Source organism: Elephas maximus, chromosome 8, assembly GCF_024166365.1.
Source record: "Elephas maximus indicus isolate mEleMax1 chromosome 8, mEleMax1 primary haplotype, whole genome shotgun sequence".
NCBI classification, from domain to species: domain Eukaryota; kingdom Metazoa; phylum Chordata; class Mammalia; order Proboscidea; family Elephantidae; genus Elephas; species Elephas maximus.
The window spans coordinates 82,434,556-82,452,147 of NC_064826.1; the positions used below are offsets into that span (position 1 = coordinate 82,434,556).

The 17,592-nt window shown below is 37.3% G+C and overlaps 1 protein-coding gene across 1 annotated transcript in view; it reads left to right on the forward strand.

The window, feature by feature from the left end:
* SP4 (Sp4 transcription factor) overlaps nt 1-17,592 on the forward strand; it is a 97,320-nt gene that overhangs the window by 51,261 nt on the left and 28,467 nt on the right. Inside the window, exon 5 of the mRNA XM_049893522.1 lies at nt 1,936-2,135. Within this exon, the coding sequence (XP_049749479.1) occupies nt 1,936-2,135 (200 nt within the window). The remainder of the gene's footprint in view (nt 1-1,935; nt 2,136-17,592) is intronic.

The window sequence follows — 17,592 nt, forward strand, 5'->3', positions numbered from 1 at the left end:
GCTCTTATGCTCCAGGAATTATTAGCTGATTGCTCGGTTGCTTTCAGCAGTCCACTGCTGAGGCATACATTGCTCCACAGGTTAAAACAATCAAACTGTCAAATTAGACCAGTAAAATTCAGGCTCTTTTTAAGGGATAATTTCTGAAGTCAGTGTTTAAGATTTGTTCTGACCCTAGGCTGGGCTTATCACAGTTATCTCCCTCTGGGTTTCTCTGGCAAACTAGGCAGCTTAGAGTTTAGCCTATCTCTCCAATGAATCTATCAATCTCCTCCTAATTGCCTTTCACCACAGTACCCACATGTTTTGGAGAGAAACTTTAGGTTTGTACTTCCTCATATTCTGATGCAAATGAAGTCAGTTCCTTTGGGAAGAGATTTGGACCTCACTGTTTTATGGTCTGTTTCTCCCCCTAGGCAAAATCTAAGCATGGTTTTGGAGCCGGGGATTGGATTAATGATGCATTTCTCTGAGTGACACCCAGTTTTAGGAGCTGAGTGCCTGGTAGAGGTGGGGAGGCAGATGCCTCAGGTGCTCTTGGCTTGCCTCTCCTGGCTTGGAATCTCTGATTTATGAACTACTAATGAGCAGGAGGAAACCCCGGTGGTGTAGTGGTTAAGTGCTACAGCTGCTAACCATGAGGTCAGCAGTTCAAATCCACCAGGCGCTTCTTGGAATTCTATGGGGCAGTTCTGCTCTGTCCTGTAGGGCTGCTATGAGTCGGAGTTGACTCGACAGCAGTGGGTTTTTTTGGGTTTAATGAGCAGGAAGGGAACCTAGTGGTAAAGTGTTCAGCTGTTATCTGAAAGGCAGTGACCCTATAGAACAGAGTAGAACTGCCCTATAAGGTTTCCAAGGAATGGCTGGTGGATTTGAACTACCATTTTGGTTAGCAGGCAAAGGCTTAACCACCATGCCACCAGGGCCCCATCTGAAAGTGGGTAGTTCAGATCCACCAGCTGCTCTGCAAGAGAAAAGACCTGATGATCTGCCTAGGAAACCTTATGGGGAAATACTCCTCTGTCCTTTAGGGTCGCTGCGAGTCAGAATTGCCTCAGTGGCACACAGCAGCAACAATGAGCCAGAGCAAGGGCCATCTAGGCTCCAGTATTCTCAGCGTACCTCATCCAAGATAGAGCTTCCTTCCCACAAGTGGGGCTAGATGGAAGAAAGGAACCACCACTTCTCAGCTTCACTGCCCCAGAACTTCACCTCAGGAGCAGGTAGCTAGGGTTAGGGGGAAGAACTGCTAATGTTTTGCCCCTCTTGGAATGGTAACTCTCCGACTGGGAGGTTGGCAGAGACCGAGCCCAGTATTCTTGACTGCACCAGTCTGGAGTGCAGTTTCTGTCGTAGGAAGCTGGGAGGAGGAAAGGAGGGAGAGGGCCTTGGTTCAAATACTACAGACTTGCTATTTTTACTAAATTTTATTAGATTTTTTTATTTTAATAAGTGTGTCTTTGCTGCGTGCCTTTAAGACCATTTCCAGAGACTTTAAATGGTTCTTTTCACCAGTTTCTGTGGATAGCAGGTTCACAGATGTTCTCAGACTGGTATGCCAGAAGTAAAACTTTACACCTTGAACTTTTAACTGGGAATTACGGTCCTTTTGGAGTTTCAGAGGAGAATTTTTATTGTGTTGAATAACTTAAAGAAATTCTTTCCCAGAGGCAGAGCCTACTGGGGAAGGAACTTGACTTACAGGGTAGATTGTAAACCCTGAGATTAACACATTTTCACGATAGTTTTGTGTTTAGTGTACAGTCCTGTTTTGTTTTATTACTGAAATGTTTCTTATTTACAGTTGTGGCATCCTGATTTTACAAAACCTATTCAGAAACGCATCTTTTAGTTACCTTGATTCCCTTTTATTTTTCCGTAGTTATAGCTTGGTGTTTGGGAGTGTAATTAATGTTTGGTTTTGGTTTTTGTTAGAGGCAGTAATGAACCAGGAAAAAAGAAACAACACATCTGTCATATTGAAGGATGTGGAAAAGTGTATGGCAAAACATCTCACCTACGAGCACACCTTCGCTGGCATACTGGAGAAAGACCTTTTGTATGCAACTGGATGTTTTGTGGAAAAAGATTCACGAGGAGCGATGAGCTTCAGAGACATAGAAGAACCCATACAGGTTAGTTGGTTTATTTTAGGAGATGTACTTTTTATTTACTTATTCAGTGTTTTAGCTTATCTTATTGGCAATAGGCAAATGAAGTGGGAAGAATTCACTTCAGTGGTCATATGGAAGATGTTTAAGATAAAAAACTTTTTAACTCATTTCTAAGTGGCATTTTATTCTACATTTTGTAAGTTATTTCACTATACTTAATATGAACTGGAATTTATTCCATGTGCTTACATTGTAGTCTTAGCATGTTGAACTCCTATGTTATTTTTTTTTTTGTCAGTATTTGAATAAGGAAAAGTGTTATGATCTTTATTAGTCCTTTTTTGTTCTTACCTTTTAGTAAAACAAACACTGGTAAATTTGGCATTCTCTCTGTCCTCCTATTTGTCAAAGACAGCAGCTGCCATAAATTTAATGTGTATGTTTTTAGTACATTTTTAATACTCTTGCATATGTTGTTCATGGATATATGTAAAGTATCTTGTGTGTATTATTATATAACTGATACATTACAGTCTCACAGTTTCACCCATCATGATGTTTTGATATCTGTCCAAGTTGATGTGTATGTATATATGCATATGTGTATTTCTTTTAATTGCTATATAGTATTTTATCATAACACTACCACATTGTATTATTCATTTACCAAACCCTTTAGGTTATTGCAGGTTTTTTGGCTATCACAGACTTTGCTGCTATAAACATAATGCTGAACATATATGAGAAGTGGAGTTATTAGATAATAGAGGAAGTACATGTTTGTTTTTCCTAGATAATGGCCAAGTAGTCCCTAAACTGGTTGTTACAATCTTTACTCTGTAGCAGGGATTGAGAGTTTCCATTTCGCTGCGTGCTCACCAACACTCAGTAGTGTCAGACTTAGAACATTTTTATCAATCTAAAATGGTATTGAGTTGCAGTATTTGAAGGATTCTGTGGGCAGAAAATTTCCATGAGCAAGAAACATCAAAAGAAGATGGAAGGAGGAATACACAGAGTCAGGTACGAAAAAGAATTGGTTGATGTTTAGCCATTTCATTTCAGGAGGTAGCATATGATCAAGAACGAACGCTGTTGAAGGAAGAAGTCTGAGCTGCACTGCAGACATTGGCGAAAAACAAGCCTCCAGGAATTGATAGACTACCAATAGAGATGTTTGTACAAACACATGCAATGCTGGAAGCACTTACTCGTCTGTGCTAAGATATTTGGAAGACAGCTACCTGGCCAACGGACTGGAAGAGATACACATTCGTACCCATTCCAAAGAGAGGTGATCCAACCGAATGTGGAAATTATTAAACAGTATCATTAATATCACACAAAAATAAAATTTTGCTGAAGATTATTCAAAAGGTTGCAGCAGTACGTGGACAGGACACTGCCAGAAGTTCAAGCCGGATTCAGAAGAGGATGCGGAACAAGGGATATTGCTGATATCAAATGGATCTTAACTGAAAGCAGAGAATACCAGAAAGATGTTTACCTGTGATTTATGGATTATGCAGAGGCATTCAACTGTGGGTCATAACAAATTATGGATGACGTTGGGAAGAATGGGAAGTCTGGAACACTTAATTGTGCCCATGTAGAACCTGTACCTGGACCAAGAGGCAGTCGTTCAAAAAGAGTAAGGGGATACTGTGTGGTTTAAAATCAGGAAAGGTGTGTGTCAGGGTTGTATCCGTTCACCATACTTATTCAATCTGTATGCTAAGCAAATAATCCGAGAAGCTGGACTCTACGAAGAAGAACACAGTGTCAGGATTGAAGAAAGACTCATTAAAGCTTGTGATATGCAGATGTTTGGTGAAAGTGAAGAGGACTTGAAGCATTTACTGATGAGGATCAAAGACTACCGCCTTCAGTATGGCTCCCACCTCAATATAAAGAACATAAAAATCTTTACAACTGGACCAATAAGAAACATCATAATAAACAGTGAAAATATTGAAATTGTTAATGATTTCATTTTACTTTAAATCCACTATCAAAGCCCATGGAAGCAGCATTCAAGAAGTCAGTTGATGTTTTGCATTGGGCAAATCTACTGCAAAAGACCTCTTTAAAGTGTTTAAAAAAAAAAAAAAAAAGGTCACCTTGAGGACTAAGGTGCATCTGACCCAAGCCGTGGTATTTTCAGTCGCCTCATATGTGTGCCAAAGCTGGACAGTGACTAAGGAAGACCAAAGAAGAACTGTTGCCTTTGAATTATGGTGTTGGCAAAGAATATTGAACATACCGTGGATTGCCATAAGAATGAACAAATTTGTCTTAGAAAAAGTACAGCCAGAATACCCCTTTGAAGCCAGGATGAGGAGACGTGCAGGGCTGAAGGAGAAATAAACTGGCATTTATTGATCAGCTGTCATGTATCAGATGCTTCAAATATATTATCTCATTAGATTCTGACAACACTGAGATAAAAATTAGATCTGTTTTAATGAGGAGAAAATGATCCCAGAGAAGAAAAAATTGTTGGTAAATCTATCAAATGTGATAAATATGAAGTTACTTTGTTTGATATACACATAATTAGTAACACAACTGCATATTGGCATACTGTCTGAAACCTCAAAAGAGTTAGCATCATGTTGAAACTAATATTTAAAGAAGTATTTTTAAGCTTTCTATATTAGGTATTGGAAAACCTGATAGCTTAGTGGTTAAGAACTATGGCTGCTAACCAAAAGGTCAGTAGTTAGAATCCACTAGGTGCTCCTTGGAAACCATATGGGGCACTTCTACTCTGTGCCATAGGGTTGCTATGAGTTGGAACCGACTCGACAGTAATGGGTTTTTTGATATATTAGGTATTGCACTGGATATGCTGATGCCACCTCATCAGTGATATTTTGGCAAATATAATGTGGTCATAAATTAATCCCCTTAACAATGTTGATGTCTATGTTAGAAAAATACTCTGCTGCTTATGTCAGTGTTAAGAGAATGCAGTATTTCTCTCCACCTAGATTGGCAGTGGGACAGGTTAGGGAAGCCCAGAAAAACTGCTGTTTTCCCTTAATTAGAACCTCATATTTGGATTTCATTTTGTTTGAGAAACAATGAGTTTCTAAAGTCTCTGTCACTCACCCACGTGTATACATATATACAATACAAATTTATTATTTAAAAGATTCATATACACGTATACTCGTGTCACCTTGAAAACTAAGGTGCGCCTAACTCAAGCCATGATATTTTCAGTCCACTCATACTCATGCGAAAGCTAGACAGTGGTTAAGGAAGAACAGAGAAGAACTGATGCATTTGATTTATGGTGTTGGTGAAGAATATTGAATATACCGTGGACTACCAGAAGAAAGAATAAATCTGTCTTGGAGGAATACAGCCAGAATTCTGCTTATAAGCAAGGGTGGGGAGACTTTGTCTCACATACTTTGGACATGTTATCAGTAGGGACCAATCCCTGGAGAAGGACATCATGATTGGTAAAGTAGAGGGTCAGCATAAAAGAAGAAGAGCCTCAGTGAGATGATTGATACAGTGGGTGCAGCAGTGGACTCAAAGATACTAACAATTGTAAGGGTGGTACAGGACCCAGCAGTGTTTCGTTCTGTTGTTGTACATAGGGTTGCTGTGAGTTGGAACCAACTTGATGGTACCTAACAAAAACAGTACTTCAAAACCAGATGTTAATGATTTGGGGCATATCTTTTTTTTTTTTTTTAATGATCCACATCATTATCATCTTTTCCTTGGCTCAGTGAAGTCCTTGGGTTGTACACACAGTTAACACACTTGGCTGCTAACCTAAAGGTTGGAGGTTCAAGTCTACCCCCAGGAACCTTGGAAGAAAGGCCTGGTGACCTACCAAAAAAATCAGCCATTGAAAATTCTGTGACACACAATTCTGTACTGGCAAACATCAGCTCACCTTGAGTTGGAATCAACTCAGCTACAACTTGACAACTAGCTTGAATAATTCAGAGTTGAGTAGACTTCAAACTTATTCCAGTGTTTCAAACATTTTGAATACTTATGTAAAATTATTTAATTAAAACATGTTTAGCTGAAAAAAACTTAATGTCAGTATAATTATAAATGATACTTTTAAAGAATTGACATACTGACTTCTGAAGATTTACTAAAGTTGTAGAAAATAATATGAAACCAAATATCTTTTGAAATAAGTAAGCATTGATTAAACATATAATATGCTAAGTTGAAAGCTTTGGCCCTTCACAGCAAGGACCGTGTTTTTATTCAATGCTCAAGCACTACACTTAGAACTCAGTGACTTACTGACCTGCTGCAATCAAGTCAGTTCTGACTCATAGCGACCCTATAGGACAGAGTAGAACTGCCCCATGGTTTCCAAGGCTATACATCTTTAGGGGAGTAGATGGCCACATCTTTCTCCTGTGGAGCAGCTGGTGGGTTTGAACCGCCTTTTGGTTAGCAGCCGAGCTCTTTAACTACTGTGCCACCAGGTTTCTTAATTGACTTACTGTGAATGAATAAATAAGATATTTTTATTTACTAGTGAAAATAGTGAAGATTTATTTGCTGTTTAAAAAATAAATTTTGAAAAGTTTTCAAAATGATGCCTGCATACGATACTTAAAAATCATATCATATGGAAGTGCTTACAGTGTTAAAAGAGTGGCACTTTGCCCCAGCCTCTGTTCTCCCCAGAATCATATTTAATCTTTTAATATTCCTGCATTGTTATTCTTCTTTTGAGAACTGCCATATATCTAAAAATATGCTTATACTGTTATTTATCAGTTTATTAAGTTTAGACACGGTTAACTTACGAGTCAGAATCAACTCAATGGCAACAGGTTGTTTTGGTTTTATCAACTTCTTATATTAAGAGTTGAGGATTTTAGTATAAACTGAGAAGAACATATTCTTTTGTGGTTATAAGGCGGGGAGGGAGGCAGGGTGGCAGAGGGTTATTTACTGAGTAGTTAGTAGATAAGAACTACTTTAGGTGAAGGAAAGGACAATTCAATACAGGGAAGGTCAGCTCAACTGGACTGGACCAAAAGCAAAGAAGTTTCTGGGATAAACTGAATGCTTCAAAGGTCAGCGGAGCAAGGGCGGGGTTTTGGGGACTATGGCTTAAGGGGACTTGTAAGTCAATTGGCATAATAAACTCTATTATGAAAACATTCTGCATCCCACTTTGAAGTGTGGCATCTGGGGTCTTAAATGCTAACAGGCGGCCATCTAAGATGCATCAATTGGTCTCAACCCATCTGGTTCAAAGGAGAATGAAGAACACCAAGGTCACATGATAACTATGAGCCTGAGACAGAAAGGGCCACATGAACTAGAGACTTACATCATCCTGAGACCAGAAGAACTAGATGGTGCCTGGCCACAACTGATGACTGCCCTGACAGGGAATACAACAGAGAACTCCTGAGGGAGCAGGAGAACAGTGGGATGCAGACCCCAGAGTCTCATAAAAAGACCAGACTTAATGGTCTGACTGAGACTAGAAGAATCCCAGCAGTCATGGTCCCCAAACCTTCTGTTGGACCAGGACAGGAACCATTCCTGAAGACTCCTCATCAGACATGGAAGGGACTGGACAATGGGCTGGAGAGAGATGCTGATGAAGAGTGAGCTACTTGTATCAGGTGGACACTTGAGACTGTATTGGCATTTCCTGTCTGGAGGGGAGATCGGAGGGTAGAGAGGGTTAGAAACTGGCAAAACGGTCACGAAAGGAGAGACTGGAAGAAGGGAGCGGGCTGACTCATTAGGGGGAGAGTAAATGGGAGTATGTAGTAAGGGGTATATAAGCTTATATGTGACAGACTGACTTGATTTGTAAACTTAAAGCACAGTAAAAATTATTTTTAAAAAAAAGAGGAGTTGAGGATTTAGCTCACTTTGAACCATTTAAAGACCGAGTTTTTTTTTTTTTTTTTTTAAAAACTATGTACAGGCCAGACATTATTTCTTGACTCACCACTCTATGATACAGATATTACAATGTCTACCATTCATACCCTGTCCCCTTTACCTCTCAACTTCTCTTGCCTAAATTTTACTGTCTTCTCTTTTTCATGAGGTTACTATTACTTACATTCTCTTCAGTAAACAGTAAGTCTCCTCTTTATGGCTTAGTTCTTAAAGTGGAAATTAGTAAGTAATACTTATATTATGATTATGTAATATACTGTGATAACATGTCCTTTCATGTATGGTTTTTGTTTTTTATTGAATTGTCTGATTACCTTGTTTTTTTTTTTTTGCATAGCATTGAAGTAAGTCACTGAGTTTAGTCCAAACTCATGAGGAGGGGAATTAAATTCCACCTCCTGGAGAAAGAAGTATCAAATAATTTGTGGGCATTTTTTAAAGCCACCACCAAAACAACACACTGCCATCGAGTCAATTCCAACTCACAGTGACCCTATAGGACAGAGTACAACTGCCCCCATAGGGTTTCCAAGGCTGTATATCATTTTATATCTTTAGGGAAGCAGACCGCAACATCTTTCTCCTGCAGAGTGGCTGGTGGCTTTGAACCTCTAACCTATCAGTTGGCAGCTGAGCACTTAACCACTGCTCTACCAGGGCTCCTAAAGCCACCACCAAACCAAAAACCAAACCCATTGCTGTTGAGTTGATTCCAGCTTATAGCGACCCTATCCACAGTCATTAGTAAATGTTTTGGGGGAGATTCTTTGAGTCTATACAGATATCTTGTTTCTCCTTAAAGAAGAATGTTCAAGGTTCACTTTTAGCATTCCTCAGTGACTCTGGCCTGCAGCAGTTATTACTGTGGTGGTCTAAAGGTCATTTTCTATTTTCATTCCCTCTACGTTTTTCATTTGGAATTCTTGTGTAAAAAAGATTTATACCTTCTTCCCAACTTACTTATTCAGTCATTTACATTTGAATGGGTATTTATTTTGTTCTTTGGGTAATAATCCAATACTATTATTTATTTTTTTTATTATTAGTATGTATTTTCTTGCTCGAATTTTTCTCTCTTTGGCCACTGGGAGTTGTTTTACCTTGGCTCCTGTGCCCTTTTGACATGTCTCCATTACTTTTTTTTTCCCTTTGAACTATAAGAGCTTCCTTTAATCCTTGGTATTCTATTAATTTCATAATAAGGTATCTAGATATTCATTTTCATTTACTGTATTGGCTGTTTGAACTCTTCCACTCTAAGTTATATTCTCTCTGCCTGCCTGCCTCTCTCTCTCCCTATCTTTTTAATTAATATGCTTCCCTTTTCTTTTTTTCTCTATTCTTTCTGGATTATTAGATGTATGTTGAACTAGACATATATTGGACTCCCTAGATTGATCTTCTATATGTCACAGCTTTTATCTCTTTTGTCTTTTTATTTTTTAGTGAGATTTCTTAATTTTATCTTCACTTTTTTTTTTTTTATTTTTAAGAGTGCTTTTTTCGCTGTTTTTTTTTTTATTGCATCCTGCTCTCAATAGTATGGATGTTAAGAGCTTCCTGAAAATCTGAGTTTTCCGTTTTTTCCCTGTTTCTTCCTGGATATTTCTTTTTTCTGTATCTTGCTTTTTCTGATGTTGTAAGCTTTCCTGAATTATCCAGTGATCCTTGGCTTTTGTTCAGATGATGGTGATGATGATTGAGGAATATGTTTAATAAAGGAATAAGAAACGATTTGGAAGTTTTGTATATCTAGAAGACACTTGTCAGCTGATGAGTTTCATTTGAGGACAATTAGGTGGGGCACTGTTTGTTACACTGGAAGATATGTTATTGCCGGAGTACAGTAATTTGTTGTGGGACCATGTTTCTTTAGAACAAATCTTCAACTATTTTGCTCACATTTTTTTGATGGTAGGCTTGATATTCCATGTACAGCTTTAATTCCCTGTTTTTGCTTCATGTCTTCTTAACATTTTGAGTCCCACATTTCTATAGGGTTCTGCAGAAGACATTTGCTCTTTTCTGGAACATATCACCTTCCTTGATAATCTATTCTGGTTTCCAGAATTCATTACAAGCACTGTTTTGCTAATGGCTTTCCTTTCCATTCTTTTTCTTATTGTGGATTTAACCCTTTATATGCCTTTATGGTTATCTTAATGGATGTCTCAGGAGGGAGAAGAAATAAGTAGGTATGATCAGGCTGCTATTGTGAACTGTAAAGATTTACATGTTTTTCATAGTAACTGAGAAATATTAAAATGTAAGTGAAGAATGTATATAACAAGGATGTTATTAGATGTACACATTTGATATGTTTATTAATAAAGTTTACCTTTGTGAATGTTTTGTAGATATTTTATATACTTAATGTGCTGTTTCATTTTATTTGCCATTCATACTCCGCTGAACAATAGGTATTCTAGGGATGATTTCTACTAACTAATTTTGTGGGGCGTTCACATCTTCAGCCATACTTCTAATTATTTTTCACCTGCTAAGAAAATATCTAAAAGTTCTCTAAAGTGTTCCTTACAACTGCAGTATGGGTTCTTCATAATATATGACAACCTTAATTATTTTGTCCAAGACAGAATTTCATATACATTTATATGTATTTGTAATTATATTAATAATTTTACACTTTAAATAGAAATGAAACAGATAGTGTAAAGGTTTGGACTGAAACTTCTACTTCTTTTATAAACTAAGGAAATTCTGTATAAAGAAGGATAAAGCAGAAAACTCCCATCAGTTACACTGAATTACTCCCCCAGAATTTTTTATATGGATGCTTCAATTAGTATATGAAATGATCAAAGCCCTTGCCTTTGTTTCTGGTGCCAGCGAAGATAGATTAAGCTCCCTATAGCCTGTGCCCTCTACTGATTACATTAGAACACTGGAAAGAATTTTGTTTTTAAATCATCTAAATGAGAACCCTGAAAAGTAAACAATAGCAAGCAACTGAGGACTGAAGTAACAATGTATATAGCCCAGGTGAGTTTCAGAGGTTTTTTTTTTTCCTCCTTTGTCTTCCAGCTTTGACCCGAGGGCAGGCTGCTCCAGGTTTGACCCTGTAGCACAGCAAAGCATCAGACACTCTAGGAGAATTCTCCTATATCTATCTAGAAATCCACAGCCGGCCCCATTCAGATTGCAATGCAGCAGTGGCTGCTGAAGCACCTGAAACCTGAGAAAATACCTGTATCTTTGGACAGAGAAATCAGGAAATGGGACCCTTGTTCTCTGTAGAGTGTGAAGGGAATCACACTCTTTTCTCTTACCACTGCACTCTGATGGTAGTCTGAGTCACGGTGGAAATGTAGGACAGTACAGAAGGCCATAACCCTCAGAGAAACTAGATTTTCTGGCCAAAGGATACAATAAAAGGGGCCGACGGGGTTGGGCGTGGGGGAGATACTGGAGAAAATCCTTAATTCTCTGTGAACAAAATAAATCTTAGGCTCACCCCTGAGCTGCACATGAATAGAACAGACTCAAAGAATTGTTAACAATGGCCTCGAGAATTAAAGTGTGATATGAACTTCTGCCCATTTCCGAGCATGTACTGGGCAGACCCATGTGTTGTAAACAGATGCTTTGAAAGGTGAACTAATATGGAACTACCACCCAAAGAAGGCAGGACAAAACTTTTAATCTTAACCTAAATGGGTTGATTGCCTGCTAAGACAAAAAAAAATAAATATTCTCCGGAGCATTTTTAACAGGATGCAGAGTTTCCATAGCATAATATCCAATGTTTAGGATTTAATCTGGAATTACTCAAGATACTATGAGTCAGGTGAATCTCAAGGAAAAGACACAACAGATGTCAAGATGATCCATATGTTGGAATTATCAGAAAAAGACCTTAAAAGCAGCTAACATAACCTTTATCAATGGAGTCAAGGATAGAAGTTCTCAGTAGAGAAATTGAAACTTTTTTTTTTTAATGAAAATTTTAGAACTGGAAAAATACAGTATCCAAAGTAAAACTTTTTCTGAATATGTGCAGTTGCTAAGTGAAAATAATAAAGAAAAGATTGAAGTTAGACCAATAGAAATTATACAGCCGGAATGAGAGAGAAAGAAAATATTGGGGAAAAGAAACTGTGCCTCAGGGACCTGTGGAACAAAATTAAAACATCTAAAATGTTTGTCATTGGAGTCCCAGAAGGAGAGGAAAAAGATTGATGTAGAAAAAAGTTGAAGAAATAATGGCTGAAACGTTCTATATTAGGTGATAGGCATAAGGTGTGAAAGTGATTGATTCGAGAAGTTTATTGAATCCCAAACAGGAACTGAAAGAAAATCATGACAAGACGCACCATAATCAATGTGCTGAAAATCAATGATAAAGAAAAAATCTTGAAAAGGAGCCAGAAAACATACAGGGTTACAACATTTCAAATGGTGGCAGATTTCTCCTCAGAAGTTACGGAGGCCAGGAAATACTAGAACACAATCTCTAAAGTGCTAAAAATAAAGAACTGTCAACTCAAAATTTTGTATCTAATGAAAATATCCTTCAGCAAAAAGGCAAAATATATTCTAAGATAAAGGAAAACTAAGAGAATTTGTTGCCAGAAGATTAATGGCAAAATAAACACTAAAGGAAGTTCTTCAGGCTGAAAGGAAATGATACCAAAGAAAAACTTTGAATTAAGAATAAAGAGCAACAGAAATGGTAAATACCCAGATAAATACAGCAAACTCTTGTTCCTCCACTTAAATTCTTTAAAATATGTTAGATTCTTTAAAAATTTTAACACTGGTGGGTTTTCAGTGCATATAGATAATACGTGTGGCAGCCACAACACAGAGTATGGAGGGTAGAGAAACCTATATGGCCAAAAAACTTACTCATTTCATTGTGAAAATATGGCAGTCGTTTTATACATATATATACACATATATATGTGTATATATATATATATATATATATATATATAGTGAAAAGTTAGGTATGTATTGTAATCCCTAGATCATCTACTAAAAATAATACTACAAAAGACTCCAGGGGGAGGGGAGAGGGAAAATTGAAATAGAATACTATAAAGTATTTAAAGAATACAAAAGAAAAAAGAAAGGGAAAACAGGAGAATGGAAATTAAGGCACGAACAATAAAATGATAGACTTAAACCCAGTCAAATCCATAATTACCTTAAATGCCAATGTTCTAAACAAAAGTTAAAGATTGTCAGATTATATCATAAAAAAGACTCACCTGTACACTGTCTCTAAAACTTTAAATATAATCTAATGGATACGTTAAAAGAAAAAGAATTAATTTATATCATACAAAGACTAACCAAAGGAAAGCTGTAATTGCTATTATTAATAACAGACAAAATAGACATCAGAAAACCAAGGAAATCATCAGGGATAGTGGAACAATCCATGATGATGAAAGGGTCAGTTCACCAATATGACATAATAATCCTAGTCTAGATCACCTGACAACAGAGCTCTAAAATATGTAAAGTAAAAACCGATAGAACTGAAAGGAGAAATTGGCAAATCCACAATTATATTTGGAGACTTAAACACTCTTCTCTCAGTAATTGATAGAATAAGAAGAAAATCAGAAAGAATATAGAAGATCTGAAACACATTATCAACTTGTTCTAATTGACATTTATAGTGTACGCCAGCCAATTGCAGCAGAATACTATTAAGGAGCACGTGGAACATTGACAAAGATATACCCTATTTCTCGGCCATGAAACACTCCTTAAGAAATTTAAGAGAATAGAAATCATATAATTTATGTTTTCATACCATATGTTATTAAAGTAGAAATTAATAATAAAAATATATGAAAAATCCTTGTATATTTGGAAATTAAACACACACTTCTAAATGTTGTGCCAAGAGTCCCATGCCATGGGTCAAGAGGACATCTAAAGAGAAATTAGAAAATATTTGGAACTGAATGAATTTATATACCAAAATTTGTGAAATACAGGTAAAGAAGTGCTTAGAGGGAATTTATAGATTAAATGCTTTTATTAGTAAAGAAGAAAGGTCTCAAGCCAATAACCTAAGCTTCTACCTTTGCAAACTATAAAATGAGCAGCAAATTAAACCAAAAGTAAACCAAAGGACAGAAATAATGAAGAGTAGAAATCAATTAAATTGGAAATGGAAAGGGAAAAAAAAGAAAAATCAAACCAAAAGCTGGTTCTTTGAAAAAATAAAATTGATATACTTTTAGACAGACTGGCCAAGAAAATTTACCAATGTCAGCAATAGAAAGGAATATCAGTATTGGTCTTAAAAACATTAGAAGCCTAATAAAGGAATGCTGTGCATAATTCTGGAGTCCCTGTTTGGTGCAGTGGTTAACAATCTTGGCTGCTAAGCAAAAGGTTGGCAGTTTGTGCCCACCCAGAGGCACCTAGGGAGAAAGGCATGACGATCTACTTTCAGATATTAACAATTTGAAAACTCAATGGGGTACAGTTCTACTCTGACATATGTTGGGATTGCCATGAGTGAGATTTGACCTGATGGCAACTTTTTTTTTTTTTTTTTAGCATATTATGAAGAATTATATGCCCATAAATTGGTGAATTGAGATGAAATGAAACAATTCCTTAAAAGACACAAACTACCAATATTCATTGAAAAAGAAATACATAATCTGAATAGTATTTTACCTGTTTAATAAATAGAATTTGTAGTTAAAAACTTGTGACATTGAAAACCTCAGGCGCAGATGCTTTCATTGGCAAATTCTACTATTTATAAGCGTAATACGTCGTAGCTACTTAGGAATTATCCAAGAATGAAAGGCTGGCTGAACATTAAAATATCAATAAATGCAATTCGCTATATTAACAGACAAAAGAAAAATCACGTGATCATCTCAGTAGATGCAAAAAAAAATATTTGACAAAATTCTTCATACATATTGATAAAAACTCTCAGAAAACTAAGAATTGACAGGAATATCTTTGACCAGATGAAGACATTTACAAAAAACCTGCAGTTAGCATCATACTTAATGAAGAAGGACCTAATGCTTCCTTATAGGATAAGGAACGAGGCATATGTGTCTTCGCTTATCATTGTATTCTCCATAGTACTGAAAATCCTGTTGTTAGATGCCATCGAGTTGGTTCCGACCCACAGCAACCCTGTGTACAAAAGAATGAAACACTGCCTGGCCCTGCACCATCCTCAAAGTCAATGTTATGCTTAAACCCATTGTTGGCAGTCACTGTGTCAATCCATCTCGTTGAGGGTCTTCCTCATTGAGGGTCCTACCCAGTGCATTAAAGCAGGAAAATATCATAAAAGACAGACTAATTTGAATGGAAGAGATAAAACTGCCTTTATTTGTAGCCAGTCTGGTTGTCTGTATAAAAAATCCCATGGACTCTTCCAAAAAAAAAAGCTCTGAGAACTAATAAGTGAGTTTGGCAAGGTTGCATGATACAAAGTATACAATAATAAATTGTGTTTTTGCATACTAGCAATGAACCAGAATGCTCCGTAGAAGCAAGGATGGTGAAACTATGTCTCACATATTTTGGATACGTTATCAGGAGGGGTCAGTCCCTGGAGAAAAACATCATGCTTGGTAAAGTAGAGGGTCAGTGAAAGAGAGGAAGACACTCAACGAGATGGATTGACACAGTGGCTGTAACAATGGGCTCAAGTATAACAATGATTGTGAGGATAGCACAGGATCAGGCGGTGTTTCATTCTGTGGTACATAGGGTTGCTATGAGTCGGAACTGACTTAATGGCACTGAACAACAGCAACAACAGCAATGAACAACCGGAAACGCGAAGTTAAAAATGGTCCTCTAAAATAGCATGAAAAAAATGAAAGACAGCCATAAATTTAACAAAATATATGCAAGATCTACAAGCTGAAGACTCTAAAACACTGATGGAAGAAATCAAAGAGGACCCAAACTCATGGAGAGAGAAACCATATTCATGAATTGGTTGGCCCAATAATGTTTAGATATCAATTTTCTCCAAGTATATCTGCAGATTCAATGCAATCCCACTCAGAATTGCAGCAGCATTTTTCAGATATCAGCAAGTTGATTCTAAAATGTGTATGGAAAGGCAAAGCAGTTAGAATAGCCAGAACAGTTTTGAAAAGAAGAACGAAGTTGGTCTATTCACATACTACGTGGCTTCAAGACTTCCTGTAAAGCTACAGTAATCAAGACAGTGTTTCTTTTTGTGTTTTTTTTTTATTGTAACTCACATGAAGGCTTACACAGCAAACTAGTTTCTCATTAAACAATTAATATATACACTATTTGGTGATACTGGTTGCCAACCCCACAGCATGTCAACACTCTCCCCTTCTCCACCTTGGTTTACCCATTACGAGCTTTCCTGTCCCCTCCTGCCTTCTCATCCTAGTGTGTCTGTTTAGTCTCATTTTGTTTTACGGGCCTGTCTAATTTTTGGCTGAAGGGTGAACCTTAGGAGTGACTTCAATACTGCACTATAAGGGTATCCGGGAGCCATACTCTCAGGGTTTCTCCAGTCTCTGTCAGACCAGTAAGTCTGGTTTTCTTTGTTTTTGTGAGTTAGAATTTTGTTCTACATTTTTCTCCAGTTCTCTCCGGGACCCTCTATTGTGATCCTGTCAGAGCAGTCAGTGGTGGTAGCTGGACATTATCTAGTTGCACTGGACTCAGTCTGGTGGAGGCAGTGGTAGTTGTGGTCCACTAGTCCTTTGGACTAAACATTCCCTTATGTCTTTGGTTTTCTTCATTCTCCCTTGGTCCAGACAGGGTGAGACCAGTGGAGTATTTTAGATGGCCACTCACAGTCTTTTAAGACCCCAGATGCTACTCACCAAAATAGAGTGTAGAACATTTTCTTTATAAACTATGTCACGTCAGTTGAGCTAGATGTTCCCCAAGACCGTGGTCCCCAGAGCCTTCAGCCCAGTAATTGGGTCCCTCAGGGAGTTTGGATGTGTCTGTGGAGTTTCTGTGACCTTGCCTTGGACATGTTGTGCTAGCTTTCCCAGTATTATGTACTGTCTTACCCTTCACCGAAGTTACCACTTATCTATTGTCTATTTAGTGTTTTTCCATCCCCACACCTCCTCTCCCTTGTAACCATCGAAGATTATTTCTTTTTGTGTGTAAACCTTTTCATGAGTTTTTATAGTAGTGGTCTCATACAATATTTGTCCTTTTGTGATTGACTTTTTTCACTCAGCATGATGCCCTGCAGATCCATCTGTATCGTGAGGTGTTTTACAGATTCTTTGTTGTTCTTTATCATTGTGTAGTATTCCATTGTGTCTATGTACCATAGTTTGTTTATCCATTCATCTGTTAATGGGCACGTGGGTTGTTTCCATCTTTTTTGCTGCTTTGGACAATTCTGCAATGAATGTGGGTGTGCATATGTCTGTTCGTGTGATGGCTCTTATCTCTCTAGGATATATTTCAAGACAGTGTAGTTTTAAGAAGAACATGTAGAGCAGTAGGATAGAATAGAATACAGAAATTGACCCACACAAATATGGGACAAAGGAAATTCAATGGAGAAATA